At 44.7% G+C, this 22579-nt stretch overlaps 1 protein-coding gene across 5 annotated transcripts in view; it reads right to left on the reverse strand.

The window, feature by feature from the left end:
* ALKBH8 (alkB homolog 8, tRNA methyltransferase) overlaps positions 1 to 22579 on the reverse strand; it is a 60802-nt gene that overhangs the window by 26733 nt on the left and 11490 nt on the right. For all 5 annotated transcript variants that reach the window (XM_048495484.1, XM_048495482.1, XM_048495486.1 and 2 more), the window contains 3 exons: positions 21249 to 21344; positions 19799 to 19903; positions 17541 to 17611 (listed from right to left, as the gene is read on the reverse strand). In XM_048495484.1, coding sequence (XP_048351441.1) covers positions 17541 to 17611; positions 19799 to 19903; positions 21249 to 21344 — 272 coding nt within the window. The remainder of the gene's footprint in view (positions 1 to 17540; positions 17612 to 19798; positions 19904 to 21248; positions 21345 to 22579) is intronic.

Here is a 22579-nt window from a genome sequence, read left to right on the forward strand (position 1 = left end):
TAAGACAAAATAACGGGGGGGGGGGGGGGGGCAGGGGAGATGGCAAAGAATGGCAGTGAGAGAAAAGGGCATTTCTTAAAGGTAGGAAAGTTTTGCGCAGCTGCTATCTCCGAGCTGAAATTGCATTTAGCGGGGCGCAAAAGAGACAGCAGGGAAATCATTGTTAAAAGAGACTCTATAAAGTGAGTCATTGTTTAACGGCATTAATAGCTACTGTTACGTCAGCACAGGGAATAAGAGATGGCAATGGCAGTTTGGGAACGAGAAAGAGAAAAAGATGTAACCTGTACAGCGGCACTGTTAACTGGGCCAGGTTCTGAACGTGTAAAAATGTGTCCGCTTCTAGGTTATAAATAACTCTTCTCCAGGCAGATCTGAACCATGCAATAGCTTGCAAATTGCAACAGAAGATGCAGAAAGACAAGATATCATGGAGCTGAATTTGAATATAACTCCTCAAAGGTCCAAAAAGGGACCAACACGTACCTACATGAAGAACAGCTAGATCCGAGCCCAGTAGCACCTTAGAGATCAACAAGATTTCTAGGGTAAGAGCTTTCAAGAATCAAAGCTTCCTTCATCAGAGCTCCTTTCAAGAGTCAAAACTTCCCACTGCAGACCAAGACAGCTATCCTCTGGTATACAAAGAAACTCTATACCGAGAACAGACAATGGGAGCTGTTTGGCTGGATGTGGCCATCGAGGAGCTTGGCCACGTTTGCTAGAAAGGCTATAGATGCACATTTAAATCAAGGCCTTGGTTAACTTTGCCCCTCAGTATCACTCATCAAGAATGATGGGTGTATTCCAGATTTTAATGTTCTGTTTTGGTTTTGCAAGTTGTGCGCTGGCTATCTCCAAACTCATGTGCTCAGTAACAATGCGGCTCTTTCAGCTGAGTAGCGGCCATTTTGTGATACAACCTGGCCAGATACAAAGGAGTCAGACCACGTAGAACAATGATTCCCAGCAAGGTGCCAGTGGGTACCACAGAGTCTGCTGATGTGTTCCCTGATATCCACTGCCTTCTCCAAAGCTCCCTTCTCCAAAGCCCCCTATTCCGTCATAGGAGGACAATTGGCTTGGAACCTCCCAATGTTTTATGATTGCCCCATCACCCCAGAAAGCCATTTTATAATAATGCCAACTTTCCCTTTCTCAAAATCCCCCCCAAATGTTCAGAGACTCAACAGGGTTGGAGACTTCTGGTGTTAGCAAAATGTTTTCCTGCCTCTCCCATTCTTCTCCTGGATGACTATCTGAAGAACAGAGTCTCCCTCAATAATACAGAAGTGGAGAACCCCCTGGTGTGAATGAATGTATGGATTAAAGTATATCTGGCTGAAAGCAAACACTCCATCCGTTAGAAGGAAGCAAAGCATGCTAGGAGTGGGAAACTGATTCCAATATGGACAAACACGGCTGGCCTAAATGAGGGGAAACCGCTTCTAGAATGACAGAAGAGGACAGCCACAAACTCAGCAAAAGTTGGCCTCCTGAAGGTATCTTCGTATTATTCTTTGCAGAGGGCAAGAGAAGCAAGATACTGGAAGCACTTCTGTTTGCCACCTGTTTCTCAGTACTTGGTAAACCCCTGGATCTCTGGTTGTGCCTGATGCCATGGTCTATCAAGATTAGTGGTGTCTTCTCTGTCTGGCAGAAGATCTGAAGAGTCTCAAGCACCTCTTTCACAACATCTGCTCCCTGATCATTTTCGCTGACAATGCTGGGGACTGGGGACCTTCAGCATGAATGGCAAATGATCTAACAGCTATTACACCTAGGCGGATTCTGCATGGGCCAAAAGCAGAGGTGTGAAAACGGTGTAAACCCTTTTACACCGTTTTAAACCCTTTTACACTGTTTTCACACTGCTGTTTTTGGCCCATGCAGAATCCACTTAAATCATCCTATTGATTGTAATGATTCACGCTGTGTGATATATTTTGAGTCTCATTGAGGAAAATAAACAAACGTCATTTGGGTCTGCTGTGGGTTTTCCAGGTAACGTGGCTCCGATCTGGTAGTTTTAGCTCCTAGAAATTTACCTGCAGGAATAAATTCTATCCTTTTGACTGAAAAGCAGGTTGCCCACCCGGGAGTGTGGGCAGCTGTCCTCCAGTGGCAAATACTTGATGGAACCTTCCCACGTTTTGAAAGACACGACTTGCCATTTTATCACCAGTCTGAAATGCCGGCAATTTCAGCCAGAATCTTTCCCTGTTTCTGTTTTCCACTTGCTTATTCGGAAGCAGAGCCAGCCTGCCATAAGCCATAAAGGATTCATGATTGCAAGCTTGCTGCGGAGAACCTCCAGCTCCTAAGGGTGAGAGTTTAACACTTTTCATTGCCTTCAGATCTCTCACGCTGGCTGGTGTAGCAAGGACTTAATCCCTCCAGGAAAAGTAATGTAGGCTGTGAGCCCCTTCCGTGATTACAAAGCCAAGGATTCAGTTAGGCTTCCAGCATTGCCTGGTTTATTAAATTTCACCAACCGCCCACGCTCATCTTCTTACAAAAGGATCCAGCAGTTTCCTTAGTGTGTCATCCCCCCCCCCCTCTCCCTTCTATCAACAAGAAGTATATAATTCTGTTTAGTCTCCATTTTTGCTTATGCCTTTTCAGGATTTAGCAATATCGGAACATACTTCGAACTCATAAATTCAGCACTTGGTTGAGGACAGGGGAGATGATTGCCAGCTACAATTTGGGAAATTCCTGGATATTTGCGGGGGGTTTCTGAAGAGGGTAGAATTTGGGGAGAGGTGCGAGCTCAACAGGAATAGGATGCCGTACACTCTGGTCTCTGAAGATTCCATTTCCTCCAGGGGAGCTGACCTTTGTAATGTGGAGATCTCTTTGTCTAAACCCAGGAGAACACCAGGAGTCAACGGGATGTTGAAAATGCCATGGGGCAAGCATGGCACTGCTGGCAGCTAAGGAATAGCCTCTGACTGGACCAGACTCTTTGAGCCTGCTGGAACACAATAACAATTTCGGTGGACCAGAACAAAGAGTTCATCTAAGCCAGCACCATCTTCCCAACAGAATCAGCCAGGACAGTATTATAAGCAGGCAATAAGAGGTGAAAACCGTCCTCTGCCATTTGCTTCAACAGCCAAGGTTCAAAAATATATGGGGCTGGATCTCGTGAACTGCAAGCAGGAGGTGTGTCTTCTATAACCCCCGCTGACTGCAACTCAAAGCAAAGCTGGAGGTTGGGAAGGCCTTGTGGGGAAAATGCTATGTAGCATAGGAAGCTCTACTAAGGAAGAGAAGGAGTCAGGCAAAAATTGGCCCCCGCTCTTCTGCCAGCGGAGAATTTTTCTCTACTGGGAAAAGGGGGACAGGAATTTATTAAATTCCCCCCTTTTGTGCACCTTTCTAATGCTATGGTGCAATTGTCCCTGAGGAGCCTCCAATTTCCAGCATCAATTTTCATAGTGAGTTGCCAAGGGGAGCTGAAGGATTGCACTCTGGCAGATCTACACAGGACAGTTTAGAGCAGATCACTCCCAGGAAAATGTCCATTGGGATTACTGTGTTAAGAGTCTCACAGGTTAAAGCCTACAGCTTCAGTTAGGCACCTTCTACTTATCCACACACATACTTGTAATTAACACATTACATAAATCCCAGTTCAACAGAGTGGTAATCAGCTCACCTTGTGTATCAAATCAAGGGCCCCTTTTTGCAATGCTGGACACATAATTCAGAATTCCTTTCTTTTTTACAAGCAAATATGAGACGATGTTATGCCATATTAAAAAGTAAACCCAAACAAACCGGGGGGGGGGGGGCAGCACCTTTGCCTAGAATATGTCTTTTGGCCCCCAAGATCATTTGAACACACATAATCAACAGTGGTTTAGTAGCTGACGAATAGAATCAGATACCATTCTTATCAGTCTCTACCAGCATGGCCAATTGGCCATGCTGACAGAGGCTGATGGGAATTGTAGTTCCTGAACATCTGGAGAGCCGCAGGTTCCCTACCCCTGCACTAGACTATGACCCTCAACGTTCCACTTTGCAGCTCAAAGGACCACTGCTGGACACAGAACAGAGATAAAGAAATTAAATTTCATTGGCCCAGGTTTTGAACTGAGATATCATCAAACTCCATTTGAGGTCCAGGAAAGCCAACACCGCCCAAACTGAAGCGCCGCCGAGTTGAAGCTTCTTTCGCCACCTAAAAGACCAATTGTGCCTCCTTCTGGATTTTTTGCCCATAGTACAGGCTAATCTCCATGCTTTTGCTGAAATCTGCCACAGCCTTAAAATAGATCACTACAACAATGGGAAATGACGTCACGGTCTAGATGAAATTAGTCCTCCTTATTGAATTTAGCAGCAGAGGTATTAGTGAAATGCAACAGCTAACAGCATTCTAATGTTGCACTGTTCAGCTGGTTGCGGTTAATTTCCAGCAGGCGTCAGCAGGTTCATTTCATGCTCCGTGGACTGATCTGCCCAAAAATAGCTCAGGAAATAAAAGTAACCGCTACTGATAAACCCTTGTTGAATCTCAGGGCCTCTGCATAAACCCATCCCAGAATCCAAGACTTCTGAAATCATAGATATCAATAAAGAAATCGGTTCCGAAAAGGACAGAGACACATTTAATCACGTGCATTCGATATAACTTTTTAACAATTTCCTTCTGGAATATATTCATCGCAAAGGAAAAGTAATGGGAATAAAACAGATTTCGAATGGAAACTCAAATAAAGAAGGGGCGAGAGGTAGAGGAGAACCACACCCTAGACCAAGTGCCATTTAGAGGAAATAACTGAACTATGTAACCTATTAAACTTTCCAAGATCCTAGTCCATCAGAGAGCCCCTGTAATAACCCTATCAGTTACAGAGGAGGAGGATCAATGACATGGGGGTTGCTAGGCAACCACTGGCATACTCCTTTACTCTAGGTACTGCCTAGCAACTGACACCTGCATTCTCCTCTCTCAGAACAGGCCTGAGACGTAAAGACTGGGCTCCGGCAGAAAGAGCATCACGAAGGGGGTGCAGAGAATGACATCAAGGAAAATATCCTTGGAAACAAGAGGTGACTCTTCTCACCTGCAACGGATAAAGCCTGTTTATAAGAACCTTACCGCATGTGGCACATTACACATAGGAGGCATTACTCAGCATGAATATATGCAGATGGAGGGAAGACAGTTAAGACACACTTCCGATTTATTAGAGGGATTTGGCAGCGCAACAAACCACAAAGTAGCAGTGATGAGATGAAGCAAAGACACAACAGCAAAGAAACCTGCGGGGATCAGAAAAAGAAGGCACTGCACTGAACTATAAGAAAACTGCCCAATTAATTTGCAATTATTCCGGTTAGTAATGTCAGAAAGATACATTCATGAGTTCCTTGTACTGATCTGGTGATATTCATCTGTGCGCAGCTTAATGCGCAACAAAAATGTCAGGCTTGGTGACAACCAAAAACTTCACTCCAATGTTGCAAGAGCAGATGTGGCTGAGTTATACCCATGCCTGTAAGCGTATTTGTTCATAAACCCTCCAAAATTATCCTTTTTATTTGTTTTTTTAAAAAAGAAGAACCTGAGATTGCCAGGACACTGGATTCCGTAGTCTGTTCTGCTGGTTTTCTGCCCAGAAGAAGAATCGTGACATGCCCATAGCCCTGACTATATTTGCTGAAAGATGTTTTCCTCGGTTTTCTTTTTTTGGAACTGAGTACCAAAAAAAAAAAGTGAAAGTGTTGAAAGGTTATTGTGTCAAAATGACAGAAGAGGCGACTGACAGAACAACAAGATAGCGGGAGGAACGAACCCCCTCCACCCACCAAAAGCTCATTTTAAAATAAATTGTTAAAAAGAAAATTCAGCTAAATAATGAGGTAAAGCAGGATGGTTCTATATCAGGGGTAGGGAACCTGCGGCTCTCCAGATGTTCAGGAACTACAATTCCCATCAGCCCCTACCAGCATGGCCAATTGGCCATGCTGACAGAGGCTGATGGGAATTGTAGTTCCTGAACATCTGGAGAGCCGCAGGTTCCCTACCCCTGTTCTATATGCTTCTATCTCACTTGGAGAGTGGATTATAGTTTTTTTAAATATATAACAGCCCATGTGAAGATCATCCTTCTTGGGGCAATTCCTGTGAAGCGTTTTGCCTGCAATAACAACACAACAAGATCTGGTGGTCAATTACCAACCCTTGCATGACACAGAAACTCTTGTACAATGTCCGTTAGTCTAACCTACCTCACAGAGTTATGGTAAGGGTGAAACGGAGAGAACAATTAAAGCCACCGCTGGTCCCCACTGAAGGGGAAGGCACAGTGTAACTGTGGGTCAATAACTAAAACCTTGTTAGGTGTCCATAGTTATAACTCTGGCTATCAGCATGGGATGAAACTGGCTTTTCCCCCACTAACCTTAAGACCCAGGCTACTCTCCTCAAGTAGCGCGGGGTCCCCCGGCACTCCCCACTACAGGGGCGGCGACAACGCAGCTGCCCTAACGCTGCCGCCTTCAAGACCAGCGCATCGGCATCCCTGGCTTCCTCGAAATGGCGCTTTTGATGACGCCTGGCGCTGTATCAGAGATGCCGCGCGCTGAGAGTAGCGCGCAGCAAAGGGCAGCAAAGGTAAGTGGGGAAACGCCCACTAACAGGTATTTTTATTTGAGAAAGATGCATGATGGAATTACATGGATGGGGATGAAATGAAAGAGGAAATCTTGCTTCTCCCGTGGTCTTGCAAAGACTGTGCATGTGTTTTAATGGAAGCTTGGATCAGGATCTTGGAGCAGATGGAAATAAGATATGCAGAATGAGATTTTTTTACAGAAACTAAGGGTGTTTTTTTTTTAAAAAAAGCAAGAAATAAAAGAAACTAGGGCATTCTTCATAGTTATCTGACCTTAAAAATAAAAAACACACAAGATGCGATAATACAGTTGTCTCCATGTAGCAATTATTGTGTGCTCCCCTGTCTTTGTAAGGCCTCATTCATCAACCACCCAGGTTTCTGTGTCAGCGGATACTGGTTGGGGTAAAAGCACACGCTGGTGAAAAGCCTTGGTCAAACAACCAAATTGTCTCATACAGAAGCACAAGCCAATGTTGCATCATGGTTAGACAACTGAGCGTACACTAAGAACAACATGGTGAAATGATAAATGCCTTTACAGTAGGGGGTTCACTTATGGAGGACCAAAACAAGAGGAGTAGAGCCCTCAAAAACAGCAGGGGGAAAGAGGACAAAACTTGCATAAAATTTCCATATTCTAATTCATTCACAGGTGCAAATTTACACAGAATTCCATTAATTCCAGCAGAAATTTACCTCAGCATAGTGTCAGCTATCCAGGTGCCAACAGATAAGGAGGGGCATTTTTCTCCCTTCTTATACCCCTACCTTTCAATTCCCACCCTTGGAAACAGCCTTGGCTAGCCTCTTTGTGAGTCTCCTCACTTAACCAACTGCAAGCTGTGGTTCCCTGCAGTTGCTTAAGAATGCAGTCTCCGCAGCCACCTCATCTGCAGTTTCCCTCCATAAATAATGCGGCTCCAGCAAGGCTGCCTGAACCTCAAAGCACAGGGGACAGGAAAAACTGAACAGTCTCTGTCTATCTTGGGGTCAGCAGGCTGGGCTCAGCTCCTGGAGCCTGTCACTCAAAAAGCTTCTTCAGAAAAACAAAGACTTCAGCTGATTTTACTGAACAGAAACAGAACTTCAACAGGCCTCAAAAAGACAAAACATCTGGTCATCCAACCACACAAATACCTGTGCAAAAATTACCACTTTGGAAGAGGGATTTGCACTTTTAAAATGATCAGCTGATAACCTTAAAATGCCTTTATGGGTAGGCAAAATTATTTAGATCCATGGTGGCGAACCTTTGGCACTCCAGACATTATGGACTACAATTCCCATCAGCCCCTGCCAGCATGGCCAATTGGGAATTGTAGTCCATAACATCTGGAGTGCCAAAGGTTCGCCACCACTGATTTAGATCAACTTCTTTACAGGTAGTTTTCAATTTGCCGTGGGGCCTTTCATACATTAAGGCCCAACAGCCAACAGAACAAAAGTGTTACTTCAGGAGCAGCAGTGGCGCAGTGGTTAAGAGCAGGTGCATTCTAATCTGGAGGAACCGGGTTTGATTCCCCGCTCTGCCGCTTGAGCTGTGAAGGCTTATCTGGGGAATTCAGATCAGCCTGTGCACTCCCACACACGCCAGCTGGGTGACCTTGGGCTAGTCACAGTTCTTCTGAGCTCTCTCAGCCCCACCTACCTCACAGGGTGTTTGTTGTGAGGGGGGAAGGGAGAGGTGATTGTAAGCCCCTCTGGGTCTCCTACAGGAGAGAAAGGGGGGATATAAATCCAAACTCCTCCTCCTCCTCCTCCTCCTCTTCTTCTTCTTCTAGGGCTCATGAGTAATGAACTTGTAGAAATCTCCTAGTCAAAAAACTAGTAATCTTCTATCAGGTACGGGATCTATTCAGCTGCACATTTAGTTTTGTCTGCTTACAATTTAAATTTGGTGAATTACTAATGTTAACTTTGGAATTAGCACATATGTCGCTTTTTCTAGTCTTTTCATCTTTTTATTACAAGCTACTGTTGCACAGTATATCTGCACTGTTTAAATTACAAGACAAAAGGAAATACAGATGAGATCCTGCATTCAAGTTCCCATTTGTTCTGCAATTTAATCAGCCTGTCATATATGGTGCTGATGGGCATCAGTGACCTATAAAAACAGCTCTGAAAATTGAAAACTGTGAAGCAGAATTTTATGCCAAGCCAAAACTAATTTAAGGACAACACTGACCAGGAAAATCTTACTATTGGTTCTACTCATTTGCATAGCCTTGCTAAAGGGAATCCTAATTCTACCTAATTCCAATATATCTCACATGTTTAAACCACTAATATCTGATTGTAGTATTCACATTAGTTTGGCTTGAGGTGAAGCAACGCTCTGGAAAACAGCAGTGGCAGTTTATGTATCTCTGGAGACACCGTATGGAAACCAGGAATATAGCAGCTGCACCTAAGCAAGCAGCTTAAGATACTGACGTTTTCGAGGCAAGCATCTCACAACGTTTTTAGGCCAAAGGGGAGCAGCAGTGGCGTAGTGGTTAAGAGTAGGTGAATTCTAATCTGAAGGAACCGGGTTTGATTCCCCACTCTGCCGCTTGAGCTGTGGAGGCTTATCTGGGGAATTCAGATTAGCCTGTGCACTCCCACACATGCCAGCTGGGTGACCTTGGGCTAGTCACAGCTTTTCAGCGCTCTCTCAGCCCCACCCACCTCACAGGGTGTTTGTGGTGAGGGGGGAAGGGCAAGGAGATTGTAAGCCCCTTTGAGTCTCCTGCAGGAGAGAAAGGGAGGATATAAATCCAAACTCCTCCTCTTCCTCCTCCTCCTCTTCTTCTTCTCTTCTGCTTCTGCTTCTTCATCTTCTTCATCTTCTTCGAGATATTTGTCCCATCATTTGCAAAATGTTGTTTTTTAAAAAAAAAAATACTATTTTTTTAATTTACTTCATTTATACTTCACTTTTCTCCACAGTGGAGGCCCAAAGTGGCTTACAACATTCTTCTGTTCTTCAGTTCATCGTCACACCAACTCTGTGAAGCGCGTTAACTGAGTGTGTGAGACTGGCCCAAGGTCCCACCCAAGCATCCAGAGAAGAGCAGGGATTCAGGACTGACTGCCCCAGAACCTAATCTTACACTCTAACCACTACACCACATGGGTTTTCACTTTGACACAAAAGATGGTGAACAGCTGCGGTCATCAGTAGACAACTGACCTTGGAGGAGGAGGAGGAGGAGGAACAAGAAGAGTTGGATTTATATCCTCCCTTTCTCTCCTGTAAGGAGACTCAAGGGGGCTGACAACCTCCTTTCCCCCACACAACAAACACCCTGTCAGGTAGGTGAGGCTGAGAGAGCTCCGAAGAACTGTGACTAGCCCAAGGTCACCCAGCTGGCATGTGTGGGAGTGCACAGGCTAATCTGAATTCCCCAGATAAGCCTCCAAACCTCAACAGGCAGAGTGGGGAATCAAACCCGGTTCCTCCAGATTAGCATGCACCTGCTCTTAACCACTACTCCAGTTTATTTGTATTATTTAAATATTTACACCACTTTTTTCCTCGGGGGGGGGACCCAAATTGGCTGATGACATCACTTTCCTCAACTAAATTTTATCCTAACAACAATCCCGAAAGACAGCTTAGGCTGAGAGCCTTGTGACTGGCCCAAGTTTACCCAACAGGCTTCCACAGCAGAGCTGAGGATTCAAAGCTGGGTGTTCCAGATGTTTTTCTGGTACTCTGACTACCACAATGCATTAGCATTTGCGTTTTCGGTCACTTTGTTATTAAAGCTATGACTTTCCATTAAAATCAGACATTTCAAAAGTGTAATAAAGGTCAAGGATCTATTGCATGCATAAACAAAATATGAATAACATCACGAAAAGGATAGCTAGATTTGAGTTCAGTAGCACCTTAGCAACCACAAGAGTTTCAGGGCATAAGCTTAAAGGAGTCGATGCTCCCTTTGTCCAAAAAAGATGTCCGTGATGTCCTCCTGGTTGTACTGTCTACACAAAGGAATAGCTACATTCATTTGTATAGTTTATAAGGCAGAAGACCCAAAATCTGGCACTAAGAGAACCGTATACTCTGTGACCACAATCATAGCACATTTCTTTCCAGTTTAGCTTGAGGTATTTTTTTCTCTTCCATCACAGGTGGCTGTTTTGATCCAGCAGCATCTTTTGATTACTACACACCCTGTCTTAATTAACTAACTTAATGAACTCTTAATTGATTGAAGATTTGTATGTACAAATTACGCTGAGGAGCTCGGAAGATCAGTAATGTGGCAGTCTTCTCCTAAAAATAGCTTTCTTATAATTACTCGTCTTCTCTTCTAACGTGAACCCACAGGGAAGTGCTGGGGTTATTCTAAGGTGTAGCCTGTAGAGGAGGAGGAGGAGGAGGACATCTGCCAATGCTCCCAAACTGTCCAACAGCCCAGTGCCCAAACAATGCTACCATTATCGAGGGAGCACCCCAGATAAGGGGGTCCATTAAGGGCACTGTGGCCAATGTCCCTAACGTTCTAGATCTGACACTCGTAATCTCAGTTCACAGGCAGCAGCACCACTCAACAATCAACTGACTTGTGTCCGCTAAGATGAGACGGAAAATTCCCATAGCAGGTGCACAGAGACTCCTTGATAAATTAATCAGGTAGCAGGTATTACAGGAGTCCTCCTCCAGCCTACAGAAAATTCATTTTAGGTGGCTCTTCAGTCGCAGGAAGAGCCACTAATGTTGCAGAAAAGGTTCTTTGACCGGAGGATAGCTTCCAACTTCGCCGAAAGAATTGGTAGGGTACTGTCCATTTTTATCAAAAGGGTTCCCTAAAAGCAGAAGGTTTCAGAAAAACTGGTTTAAAGCTGTTTTCTTTTCAGATGCTAAATTCTCCCTTCTGGACTACACTTCAAACTTTGGCATAATCACCACTTACAAAGCTCCGGCTATAATACCTGGCTTTAATACCTTGCTAGACTTCTTGAAAGATGTTGAGCCACTGAGTTTTCTACCCACGGCAAGGAAATAACGATGGTTCCCCACCTCACTGTAATGTGATAACTGCAATAAACTTCAAAAGTGCTCATTTGCCTTAATAGCTGGGGGTCAGATTAAAAACCTCAACAGCAGGAAGACCAGGTTTGGGGAACTCATACAGAATTCTGGACATGCATTTCTTCTGACCTTTTAAGAAAAACAGAGGTATAATTAGTTTTCCCGTTCTCATTATGTGATTCTCTCTATCTTGAATGCAATTGTAAAGCAAAACCCAGCGCAGAAGAGGATAATGGGGAAAAAAATGTTCAAGGAATTAGCTGCAAAATGAAGGGGGCTTTAAGAAGATCGTCGCATTTCGTAGCGGAGAAGATGTATTTTAATGGAAGAGCTAAAGAGTTGTCCAAGGAATCTAATCATAGTTGCTCGTAACTGGCTACCTTGGTTGTCGAACCCACAGCAGCCTTGCCAGCCCAGATCAGCCGATGGGGGGTGGGGGGGCTTGCCAGGACAGATCAGGAGCTGGCTGGATTAGGTGACTGGATTGGCAATCCCACAACAGGCTTACTAGGCCAGATCAGGAGTGGGGGGTGGGTAGGTGCTTGAACTGGCAAGAGTGATGGGGGTTTGCCTCAGCTGGTCCATGGGCCTGATAAGCCCTCTCAAGGGGCACAATAACATCCTGAGACCCCATGTTTGACACCCCAACTTCAGAAGGCATGGAATGTTGAAAGCATGTGAGCCCTTTGGGGATAGGGCAGGATATAAATCCAACAAAATAAACAAACAAAACATCAATTTGCTGAACTCCCTGAAAGTTTAAAGATTCCCAAATTGTACCTGCCCCCCCCCCCCCGCCCAATTCTGCATGGACCCACCCCACTCGCCAACTTGTACATTTTTAGTCAGGTACATTAAAGCACCAAATGCAGATGCTACCAAGGAACAATCTAATCTGAAAAACGTGTACATCATTTAATGTCTTCTTTCTTCCTCATTTAATAATCAATGCAGTTGTTTAGTCCTATGCAATCACAGTGCGATGTGCAAGACAATCTGGAGTACTGTCAGAAGCCATGCCAGAGGGAAAGTCTACAAGAGGAGCTTCCAATCTCTTTGGAAATTATAACTAAGCAATTCAGGATGCTTTCATCATAAAAGGAAATTAGTATTCCACTACAAAAAGCCAACAAACATTTGGATGAAACAGGCTTTGGGATATTCTGGTGATGAGATCACATACCTCACAGATGATTTTCAAAAGAATATGAATATGTTGTACACATTCTTACAATTCCCCCCCAAATTTTGCTTCCTGTGTTTGACAAAATAATGAGAGAAGCAGACCCAATGCATCCCATTCCAATTTGTAGACATCTGCTTCCAAACAAGTTTTCGTAAGTGATCAACACTGCTCTGAATTAGAACAGCAAGCTTTACTTAGAATCTTAGATTAATCAACTAAAAATACAGCCCGAGTAGGATTCTTTTGTGTTACTGCAATGAGTAATAAAAATGAAATGTTTGAAGGATACCACAGACTGCCAAAAAGACAAATAAGTGAATTCGAGATCAAATCAATTTGGAACTCTCCTCAGGGGCTAAAATAACTAAATTAAGCCTACCATACTTTGGCCATACTATAAGTGAGTCCCTGGAAAAGACAAGGGGGTTACCCAAATTGGTCTGGTCTGTTGCCTTTCCGTTTGGGGGATTAGAAGGGAAATGCCAGATATGGGTCTGCACCCGTGTCTACAGAGTACGCTCTCCTTAGAAATCAGAACAAAAACCAGAATAAAGGAGTATGGGCACTTTTGCACATGCAGAATAATTCACTTTCAATCCACTTTCAATGTACTTTGCAGCTGGATTAAACTGTGAAATAGCAAAATCCACTTGTAAACAATTGTGAAAGTGGATTGAAAATGTATCATTCTGCATGTGCAAAAGTGCCCTTGGTTTACAATTATATTAAGGATTAAAAATAATACAATACACAAGCAAGCTGCAAACACCCACACACAGTTTTTAGAAGACTAGAATATAGAGAGAGGTGAACAACAGATGGGAATAGAAGAGGGCGTAGAGGGGAGGGTGATATTTACCAATCTAGAAGAGGTCCAAGGAAGCAAGAACTAGTGCTAGAACTATTTACAGGAAAACGATATTCGGTACAATGGAACAAAAGCAAACTGCCCTTGTTTGGTGAGGGGGGGTCTAGTTATAAGAGAAGTTAACTATCTGGCAATGATAAGAAGGGCTGTTTCCAGAAACAAAACAGAGTTCTGTTCCCAGGCAGGAACAATGCGATGGAAAAGCCCTTGACTGGATTAAGATCTGAGTGCGCCCAACTCTTGGTGAGATTTGGATGAGCCTGGAATGTTGAAACAAAGAAACTCCAGGAGGTTGATGGTTCTTTAATAGTTGGACAGGAGGTTTGAGATTAGATTAATGTTTAGGGAGAAAGGATTCAGTGATCTAGTGGGTTTGCCGATAGACTCGGTGTGGAGCATTCACATGTTCTTTGTGAGGTGTGCTGTCTCAAGCTGCGCTGCTGTTATCCAGATACAAGTGGCTGAGCCTTCAGGGTCTAGCGTTATGCATACTTGGGTTGGAAGGGGGAAAGCATGCTCAGACTTTTAGTATCAAAAATCCATGGCTGTTTCAGCACAGGCGGAATACAGCGACCCAGGGACGCTAAAAACAGCTGCCCTTGGGGAGGGGTTCGCGATGTAGCAGCGGTGGCTCCCGCGAACCTGCCGGGCAGCTGGCCACTGCTCTCGCGGGCCAGAAACAGCCCATGAATTAAGACTGAAATCCACTTTGGTTTGAACTGTCTATGATACCAAGACATGACTAGTAAGGCATTTAGAAAATGCCCCCTACCCCGCCTTGCTATGAGTTTGCCCGCCAATAAGGATGCTAGGAAAAACGGAAGGCAGTGGGAAAAGAGGACAACCCAACATGACATGGATTGGTTCAACAAAGGAAGCCACAGCCTTCGTCTTGTAAGACCTGAGCAAGGTTGTTAATGATAGGACATCTTGGAGGTCATTAACTGATTGGTTAGCCATAAGCAAGAAGCAACTTGGCAGCACTCTGAAAATATTTAATAGAAGGAGAGGCCATCATTAATTCTACCTGAAGGACTTCCTTTTCCGTCTAATCCAGCTGTTCAGGTAGGATCACTATCTCAGGCTTTCCTACAGGTGTCCTAACTTTAAAAAATGTAGTGGCAGTCTAACAGAAACAGTCTTCTCTGTGGTTGTGCCCCATAAATGGAACCACCTCCTAAGAGATAGTTCAGCCAATAGCATCTTTGTCAGCTCCTGTCAAACTACAGCTGTTGTTTTAGCATGGGGAAAGGAGTTTGGCTTTTGCCTGAGGGGACCAAGGTTTTATAATCTTATTGCTGTTGTTGAACTGCACCCATCATTTTTGTTTTCAGAACAGTTGTTATGATGGGACATGATTTTATCAACCTATATTTGTTGAACGCGAGCTGCCTTGAATGTCCATTTTTTTAAGACAGAAAACTGGCGCAGCCATTTTTAAACAAACAATTAAGAAGCTTTTTCGTGTTACGTTTTAAGTTACTTTACAATTTAGTGTATTGTCGAAAGCCTTCGCAGCCAGAATTAACTGGCTGTTGGGCATTTTCCAGGCTGTGGTCTGGTAGTTTTAGCTCCTAACTTTTTGCCAGCATGTATGGCTGGCATCTTCAGAGGCGTGTCATGGAAAGATTTGTTTCTCTCCATGGCACAGATTCCAGCTATCGATGCAGATGAAACATCAGAAGCTAAAACTACCAGACCATGGCCACACAGCCCAGAAAACCCATAATTGCCAGAACTGTACAACTGCTTCAAAATCTCTTCATAGAAGACACCTATAACGAAAACCCTGTGATATAAATGCAAGTGTATTTAAATTAATGGATGCAATCATTCCCCTTATACCAAACTCACTCAGAAAGCCTGGCTTGTGGTGTACTGAATACACATAATTACTTAGAAATGCAGATTTCCTCTCCCCTCAGTCTTCTGCTTCGGCTTTTATCTCCTCCACTAAAGAAAGTCTCTTCAGCACACCTATGTCAGCCTTCATCACTGGTAACAGAAGATAAAAAAACATCTAGGAGTCTTGGCCTACCAAGATGGACTAAGATGGGAAAACTGCATCAGTGCCTCTATATATTATTTTTTTAAAAAAACTCAATAAAATGACTGGGAAAATATCTTTATTGGCAAAGATTTCTCAGGCAGAGCTCCCTGCAGGAATCCTTTTGGTAGCTACTTCTAAGAAATCCTCATCTTGTATTAAAAAATTCAACAGGTAGGGTAAGAATGGCCCCAGGGCAAAGAAGAGGCGGCAAATCCTTTATTCCTCCTTTAGGCAACTTCCTTAAAAAATATTAAGACCCTCAGCTTTTCTGAAATGAGCTGTCAGCAAATGTTTAAAATAATGAGCGTTCGGAGCAGAGAAAGACCATTGCACACAATTTTTTTTTTTGCTGTCCTGAAAACAACGCAAAACAACGCAAGAAGCTTGGACGTGGCAAAGGGCCTAGTTTCTCATCCAAAGCAAGCAAAGAAACCAGCACACAACAAGCAAGGCTGGTGTCCCACTTCAAGCTTCAGCTGCGGGTTGCAGGCAAAAAGTGACCGGCAGTGGCACGACAGAGGGAACTGTCATAATAGTAAAGAGGCACAGATAGACACGGCCATCAGGATGATGAAACAGCCCAACAACAGGTAGAAAAGGTGTCAAAGGTCCTGCAAGTGCCCTTTGGAAGGCTGGAGAAGCCCCAGAGCCTCTCCCCCACAGGACTTGCCTGGTAAAGTTAAAGGTCTGTCTGCAATGGCAAAACTAAGGGGGCCACAAGGGGGGACGAATCTGAGTCACTTTAAAAAAGTCACTTAGGGGATGCATTCAGCCAGTCCCCCCCACCCTCCCCGTTTCCACCAGGAGCAAGCAGGGCCCAGAGCGGGCAGGGCAGAAGCAGAAAGAAACACACTGCCATGTCGCTCCCCGTCCCATGAGCCAAACTGCCCCAGCCCGGTCACCTGGCCCACCCCACTTGCCTAACCTGCCCTGCTCACTCACTGTTCACCCAGCTCACCCTGCCTGCCTGGCCCTCCCCACTCATAAGCTGCTTGCCTTGCTTGCCCACTGCTTACCTTCCCCACCCCGCTCACCCAGGCCACCCCTCCCCCACCCAGAGAGGTAAGCAAGAGAGAGAAGGGCACAATTGGGGGCAAGAGCACAATTGGGGGGGCGCACTTTCAGTACTTGCCCCAGGTACCAATTGCTGAAGGTACGCCAACTGCCTGTCAGCCCCTGAAAGTAGCATCTGGACGACCCGTGTTTGAATCTCCACTCTGCAATGGAAGCTTGCTGGATGACCTTGCAGACGCAGCCCAGATGTGCCTGAACTACAATCCCTATCAAAGCTCTGTCAGCATGGCCAATTGGCCATGCTGGTAGGGGCTGATGGGAATTGTAGTTCCTGAACATCTGGAGAGCCGCAGGTTCCCTACCCCTGGGCTAGCTGAACACTCAGCATAACTTATCTTGGAGGGTTGTTGTGAGGATAAGACAAAATGGAGAAGGGTAATTATGAGACCCCACTGGGGAGAAAAGTGGAGTACAAATGCATTTTTTTAAATGCTGGCTTGAGCAACAGGAAAAGGCAGGAAGAAAATGTTTTATGAAACAAATATCATGGGAAGAGCAAGAGGACCAATACTTTCTCACAAGACTTTCCTACAATAGCCCCCAGCCACCATATGTTTCAGCCAAGGCATCTAATAGTTAGTGATGTGAGCTGTGCATACAAACTCACAGGCCCATCTGATTTACATTTAATGGCGAAGAGAAATAACATGAAAGTTCATTCAGAGACCAAAACATTCAGAAGGAATCTGTAACATTACCTTGGCTCCTAAACTGAGAGAAATTATCTCATCCTCAAAAGCAGAATGTGTATCTATATGAGGGGGGATACCTGTAACATAAAACATAGTGGTAGCTAAGTTAGGGATAAAAATGAACATCTCTCTCTCTCTCATTCTCTCAACCTTTAATTCCCACCAACAAACACAAGAATGTCCAATATCGCCTACAGCCTTCCTAGCAAAGTTTTGCATTAAGAATAGAGATGCAAGAAGCTCACTTTGAAAGAGCAACAGTGTAAGAGTATTAGGAATGGTTCCCGAAGAGCCCAAGGCTTGGTATAGGTGGCCACATTGCTCAGCAGTTATGGGATTGCTAGTTTCCATCATCCCCTGCCAGCATGATCCTGGCAGGGGATGATGGGAACTGTAGTCCATAACAACTTGAGGGCCGTGGGTTTGACATCTGTGGCTTTGGGGCAGAGCATCTGCACAGCAAGCATCAGGTCCCGGGTTCGATCCCCCGTAGCTGCAGCAGGTGATGTGAAAGCCCTCCTCCTAAGACCCTGAAGAACTGCTCTCAGTCTGAGAAGATAACATTGACCTTGACCGACAATGGTCTGATTCAGTATAAGACAGTTTTCCAAGTGTTCAAAATGGAACTAAACCTTATGGCAGACACAGAGATCCGAAACAGCAGCTCTGCATCTCGTCCTCTTCCCCCGTGAAGTCTAGGAAAACTACACGCGTGATGCGACACCATCATGCCACAAATTTCCCATGCTCCACTTCACTGGCTGCAGACTGTGGGGAAGAGGAAACTCACAAAGCAGTGACATTTCAGTTTGTATTTTCTGGATATTATTGCAGGGAGAATGAAATACAGAACTGCCATTTTCCTGGTAAGTCAAAGGACAAAGCACTTAAGGGGAGTGGAATGCACAGACAGAAAAGGGAATATTGAACTGCCAGTATCTGGGACAGAGAGATGTGGTGAAAGGGTTTGGGGAGAGGCTAGAAGCAAGGGGAGAAGGGTTTAGGGAGAAACAAAGGCATTCGGAGGGAGAAACAAAGGTATGGGGAGATGCTATCCTAGAGCAACATTATGCCTCAGGGGGAATGGAGTATTGCATTACTGTAAGCAATACAATTTAAGAAGATGCTTATAAACCAAGAGGTGAGATAGAAATTAAATAAACAGGCAATATTTAACACAGAGAGAAGGATTTATCCTTCTTTTCTGGGCACATTTCAAAACCAGGCCATTCAGACAACCCAATTAAGGCAACCACAGATGACCAAATTAGTACAACCAATTGTTAAACCCGTGAACAATTCTCATTGCGCATCTGAAGGACATTAGCTGACATTAATTATAATATGTGTTTTCTTCAATTAGGATAAATAGGGCATTCGCTAGAGAAGTAGTGAGGGACCATATTCCTCATCCACATAAACGTATGCAGCTAACTTATGCCAAGTAATACCACTTGTCTATCAAAGTCAGTACGGTCTCCCTTGATCAGATGCAGCTTGCCAAGATCTCAGGCAGAGGTCCTCCCAGAGGCGTACCAGGTCCAAATGACGGCCAGACACCAAAAACCCTCTGGCTGCCCCCCCAGCGAGGGGTAAGCTTACTCAATGCAGAGCCCCAGCTTACTGCAGGCAGCTCCTCTTCCTCCCCAGCAGCCTTCTGGACTTACCTTAGGATGGCTCCAGGTTAGCCGCTCAGTACCTTAGCTCTATGACTTTTGCATCCCCAAAGATTGCTTAAAGGGGAAAGCAATCTTTAAGCAATCTTTGGAGAATTGCCCTTTTAATAAAGTAATAGAGGCTGGCTGCCAGAAGTCAAGCCTCAGAACCTGCCGGGGGAGGGTGAATGAGGAGGATGAGGGGGGACTGCTGGAGGGCGGGGGTGTGGGCAGGAGCCTGCTGGGCACCCCACAGGTGTGCGCCCGGCATCATGGGTGTCCCCACGTCGCCATAGGCGGTACGTTTCTGGGTCCTCCTCTCCTAAATGATTCTTTAAACTGAAGATACTGGGCATTGAACCTGGGCTCTTCCACACAGAAAGCAGCCACCCTACTACAAAGCCTTGGTACATCACTGATAAACAGAATCCTCCTTTACATTCTGCCACAATCTCTAAATAAACAAAGAGGGTCTTCTTAAATTTGAACAAAGATGCCCCACAGAAGGATCATCTTCCTAACTGCTTCAATGGCCTAGATCCTTTGGGGTGTGGTAAATTTGAGTCTAGACAATTAGATAAAGGAGGTTACAGGAATACATGCACATACCTTGTCCAGGGTCATATTGATTTACAGTTAATTGATCAGGTTTCTGCTTAATGTATCCCAACTTCAGGCACTTTGCAAGAAACACGTTGCAGAGATCTGGGAAACCTGATGTGGCAAATAAAAGAAATAAGTGTTTTTATACCTGAAAATTTCTGTGTAGCTAGAGATAAACAAATGAAGAAAAGTCTAACACAAAAAACTTCATGCAGAAGACTAGTAGGGTGCCATAAAAAGCAGTATACCTGAACTGCCTTAACATTTTTGAATGCAACTTAGCTAGTTTTAATGGCTGTGTAAATTTCTGCTGAACAGTTTTCTTTTCCTGCCACTGTACAAAAAGAGCATACAGAAATGTATTGTCGAAGACTTTCATCGCTTCGGATCATTGGTGTTGTGGTTTGAAACAGAGTCAGAATTTAGGTTTTCCTGATGTTAGCTTTTGTATTTGGAGCAGGATTTTCAGATCTTCAGAGGATCTGATGATCCATCAGATCCTCTGAAGATGCCAGCCACAGATGCAGGCGAAACGTCAGGAGAGAATGCTGCTAGAACACGGCCATACAGCCCGGAAACCACACAGCACCCCAGCATACAGAAATTCTCAGATGGGGTTTTCACATGTCTTCAAGGCACATGTGTAACCGGCACCCATCTATTCTAAACAGAACCATGCCTGAACAATACAAAACAGCACTATCTGCAAGTCCAAACAAGCTATTCGTGACTGCCGTATTTCATCTCTACTGACCACAGGCTTGTTTTCTTGATGGCAGCATTTGTTAATACCCTAATGAGATATTTGAGAAGACAACACTGGGTTATTACTAAGCCAATCTGGGCCTCCTGTTTGAGGCAAGCTAATTTTGTTGTGGGGCGGATAAACTGTAATTGATACAATTACTGTTCTAAAATGTACATTCCGGCGCCTACTACTTAATAGGAGCTAAGATTCCGACGGCTGATGGAAAAGAAAAAAAGAAAGAAAAAAAGCAGGCCCAAGAACTACTTCCAAATTTATTCTTCCCTACACTGGCACATTGCGAAGTGGCAAGAAAACAAACAAAATATGTTATCTCCTGTCAGGCAGATCAGATACAAAAATGAAACTCCTGCCTTGCAACACTTCTGATATCACCCCAGAGTTCGTTCATCATACTCCAGTTAGACTTTCTTAACGCTGCAAAAGCATGCTGCTTTGTGCATTTTCTGGATGATTTTCTAGCACTTCAAGTGGGATTTTGCCCAGATGCATGCTTTATATGAAGCCACTGGGATAACAGTGCCATTCTACACAGCGTTACTCCAGTATAGATCCATAGGAATCTAGGTGCTTACACTAGAGTAACTCTGCAAAGACTTGCACTGTGAATTACCTAACTGAAAGTGATAAGCAGGGCTTTTTAAAAATTCAACAGAAGACAGATACAAGACATTTTGATTAGATGCTCACCTCCAGGCAATGGGCTGTCTCTATCCACATTGTTGTTATCATACCGAAATTCGTATCCAAAATGCTTTACTCTCCTGTGCTTCAAAGACTTCTGAGCTAGGAATTGGAATGAAAGTAACATAACACTTCTTTTAAAAATAATCATATGCTGGTTTCAGTAAGTTTCAGTTGTTTGTAATGAAGACAGTTTAGGGGATTATCCAGTGTTTTTGATTGCTAGATTTTTAAAAGTACTGGTACTCATATTAGGTTGCACTGATTTCTACCAATCCCCCCCACCCCCCGTGTAGGACTAGAGGGGAGTACCCCCTCACACACACAAATAGTTTCATTAGTTAGTACTGCACCTAACCTGGGGTTCTCAAAGGTGTTTTATCTTCCTACAATCACCAAGAAGCCCCCCAGGAAGTGATGGAGAGGAAATTGTGCTTCAAGGGATATAAGCTCCATGGGGGCCATTCTCAGAACCCAATTCCTCCACCTGCCAAACAACATCCCAGTGATAAAGCTGACCTACCCTGCCAAACAGGATTGTCAATTCTCATGATAATGTCATAAGTTCGTAATTACGGTCAAATAACACACTCTTCTAGTGTACCATAAGGGGGAGGTGGTACAACCGGCAGTCCTGGAGAGCACTTTGTTGCGGCATTACTGCTGCACTACTATCTCAAGTAGCAGATGAAGATTCATTCATGTTTCCACCCACCTCGGGCCTGGTCTATGAATGCAGCAGAAGGGGGTAGTAACTCTATTTGTGCGTGCCCACAGAGAGGGCTCTGAGTGCCACCTCTGGCACCCTTGCCATAGGTTCGCCACCACTGATCTAGAGAATGGGGGCGGAGCCTGGGGAGGAAGGGACTTCAGTGGGGTACAAGGCCACAGAGTCCACCCTCCAAAGCGTCCATTTTATGCAGGGGAACAGATCTCTGTAGTCTGGAGATGAGCTATAATTCTGGGAGATCTTCAGGCAGAGAAGTATCTAGGGAAAATGTAGCCTGGTGCAAAAGCTGAGTTTTCTGCTCCCCCCCCGCCCCCCCCCCCCCATGACCAAACATCTTTATGCGCTAGGTCTTGAGGTCAGGGTATGGACCCGGGGGGGGGGGAGGAGGAGGAGGAGTGGGAGGGCCGAGTTTCCGCCTCCACCCCCACGTGACTAAATGGCTGCAGCCTGGGGACGTTTGACCCCATATGTCCCCCTGGGCAATACACCTATCTCCAGGTTCTCCCTGGAGGCTGATACAGTCTATTTTCCTCCCCTCAGAATTTGTTCTGTGACTTCTGTAGACCAGGCAGCAGGACTCCTGGGTATTATTGAGTCCCAGAATGAG

This window comes from Sphaerodactylus townsendi, linkage group LG04 (assembly GCF_021028975.2).
Source record: "Sphaerodactylus townsendi isolate TG3544 linkage group LG04, MPM_Stown_v2.3, whole genome shotgun sequence".
Taxonomy (NCBI): Eukaryota; Metazoa; Chordata; class Lepidosauria; order Squamata; family Sphaerodactylidae; genus Sphaerodactylus; species Sphaerodactylus townsendi.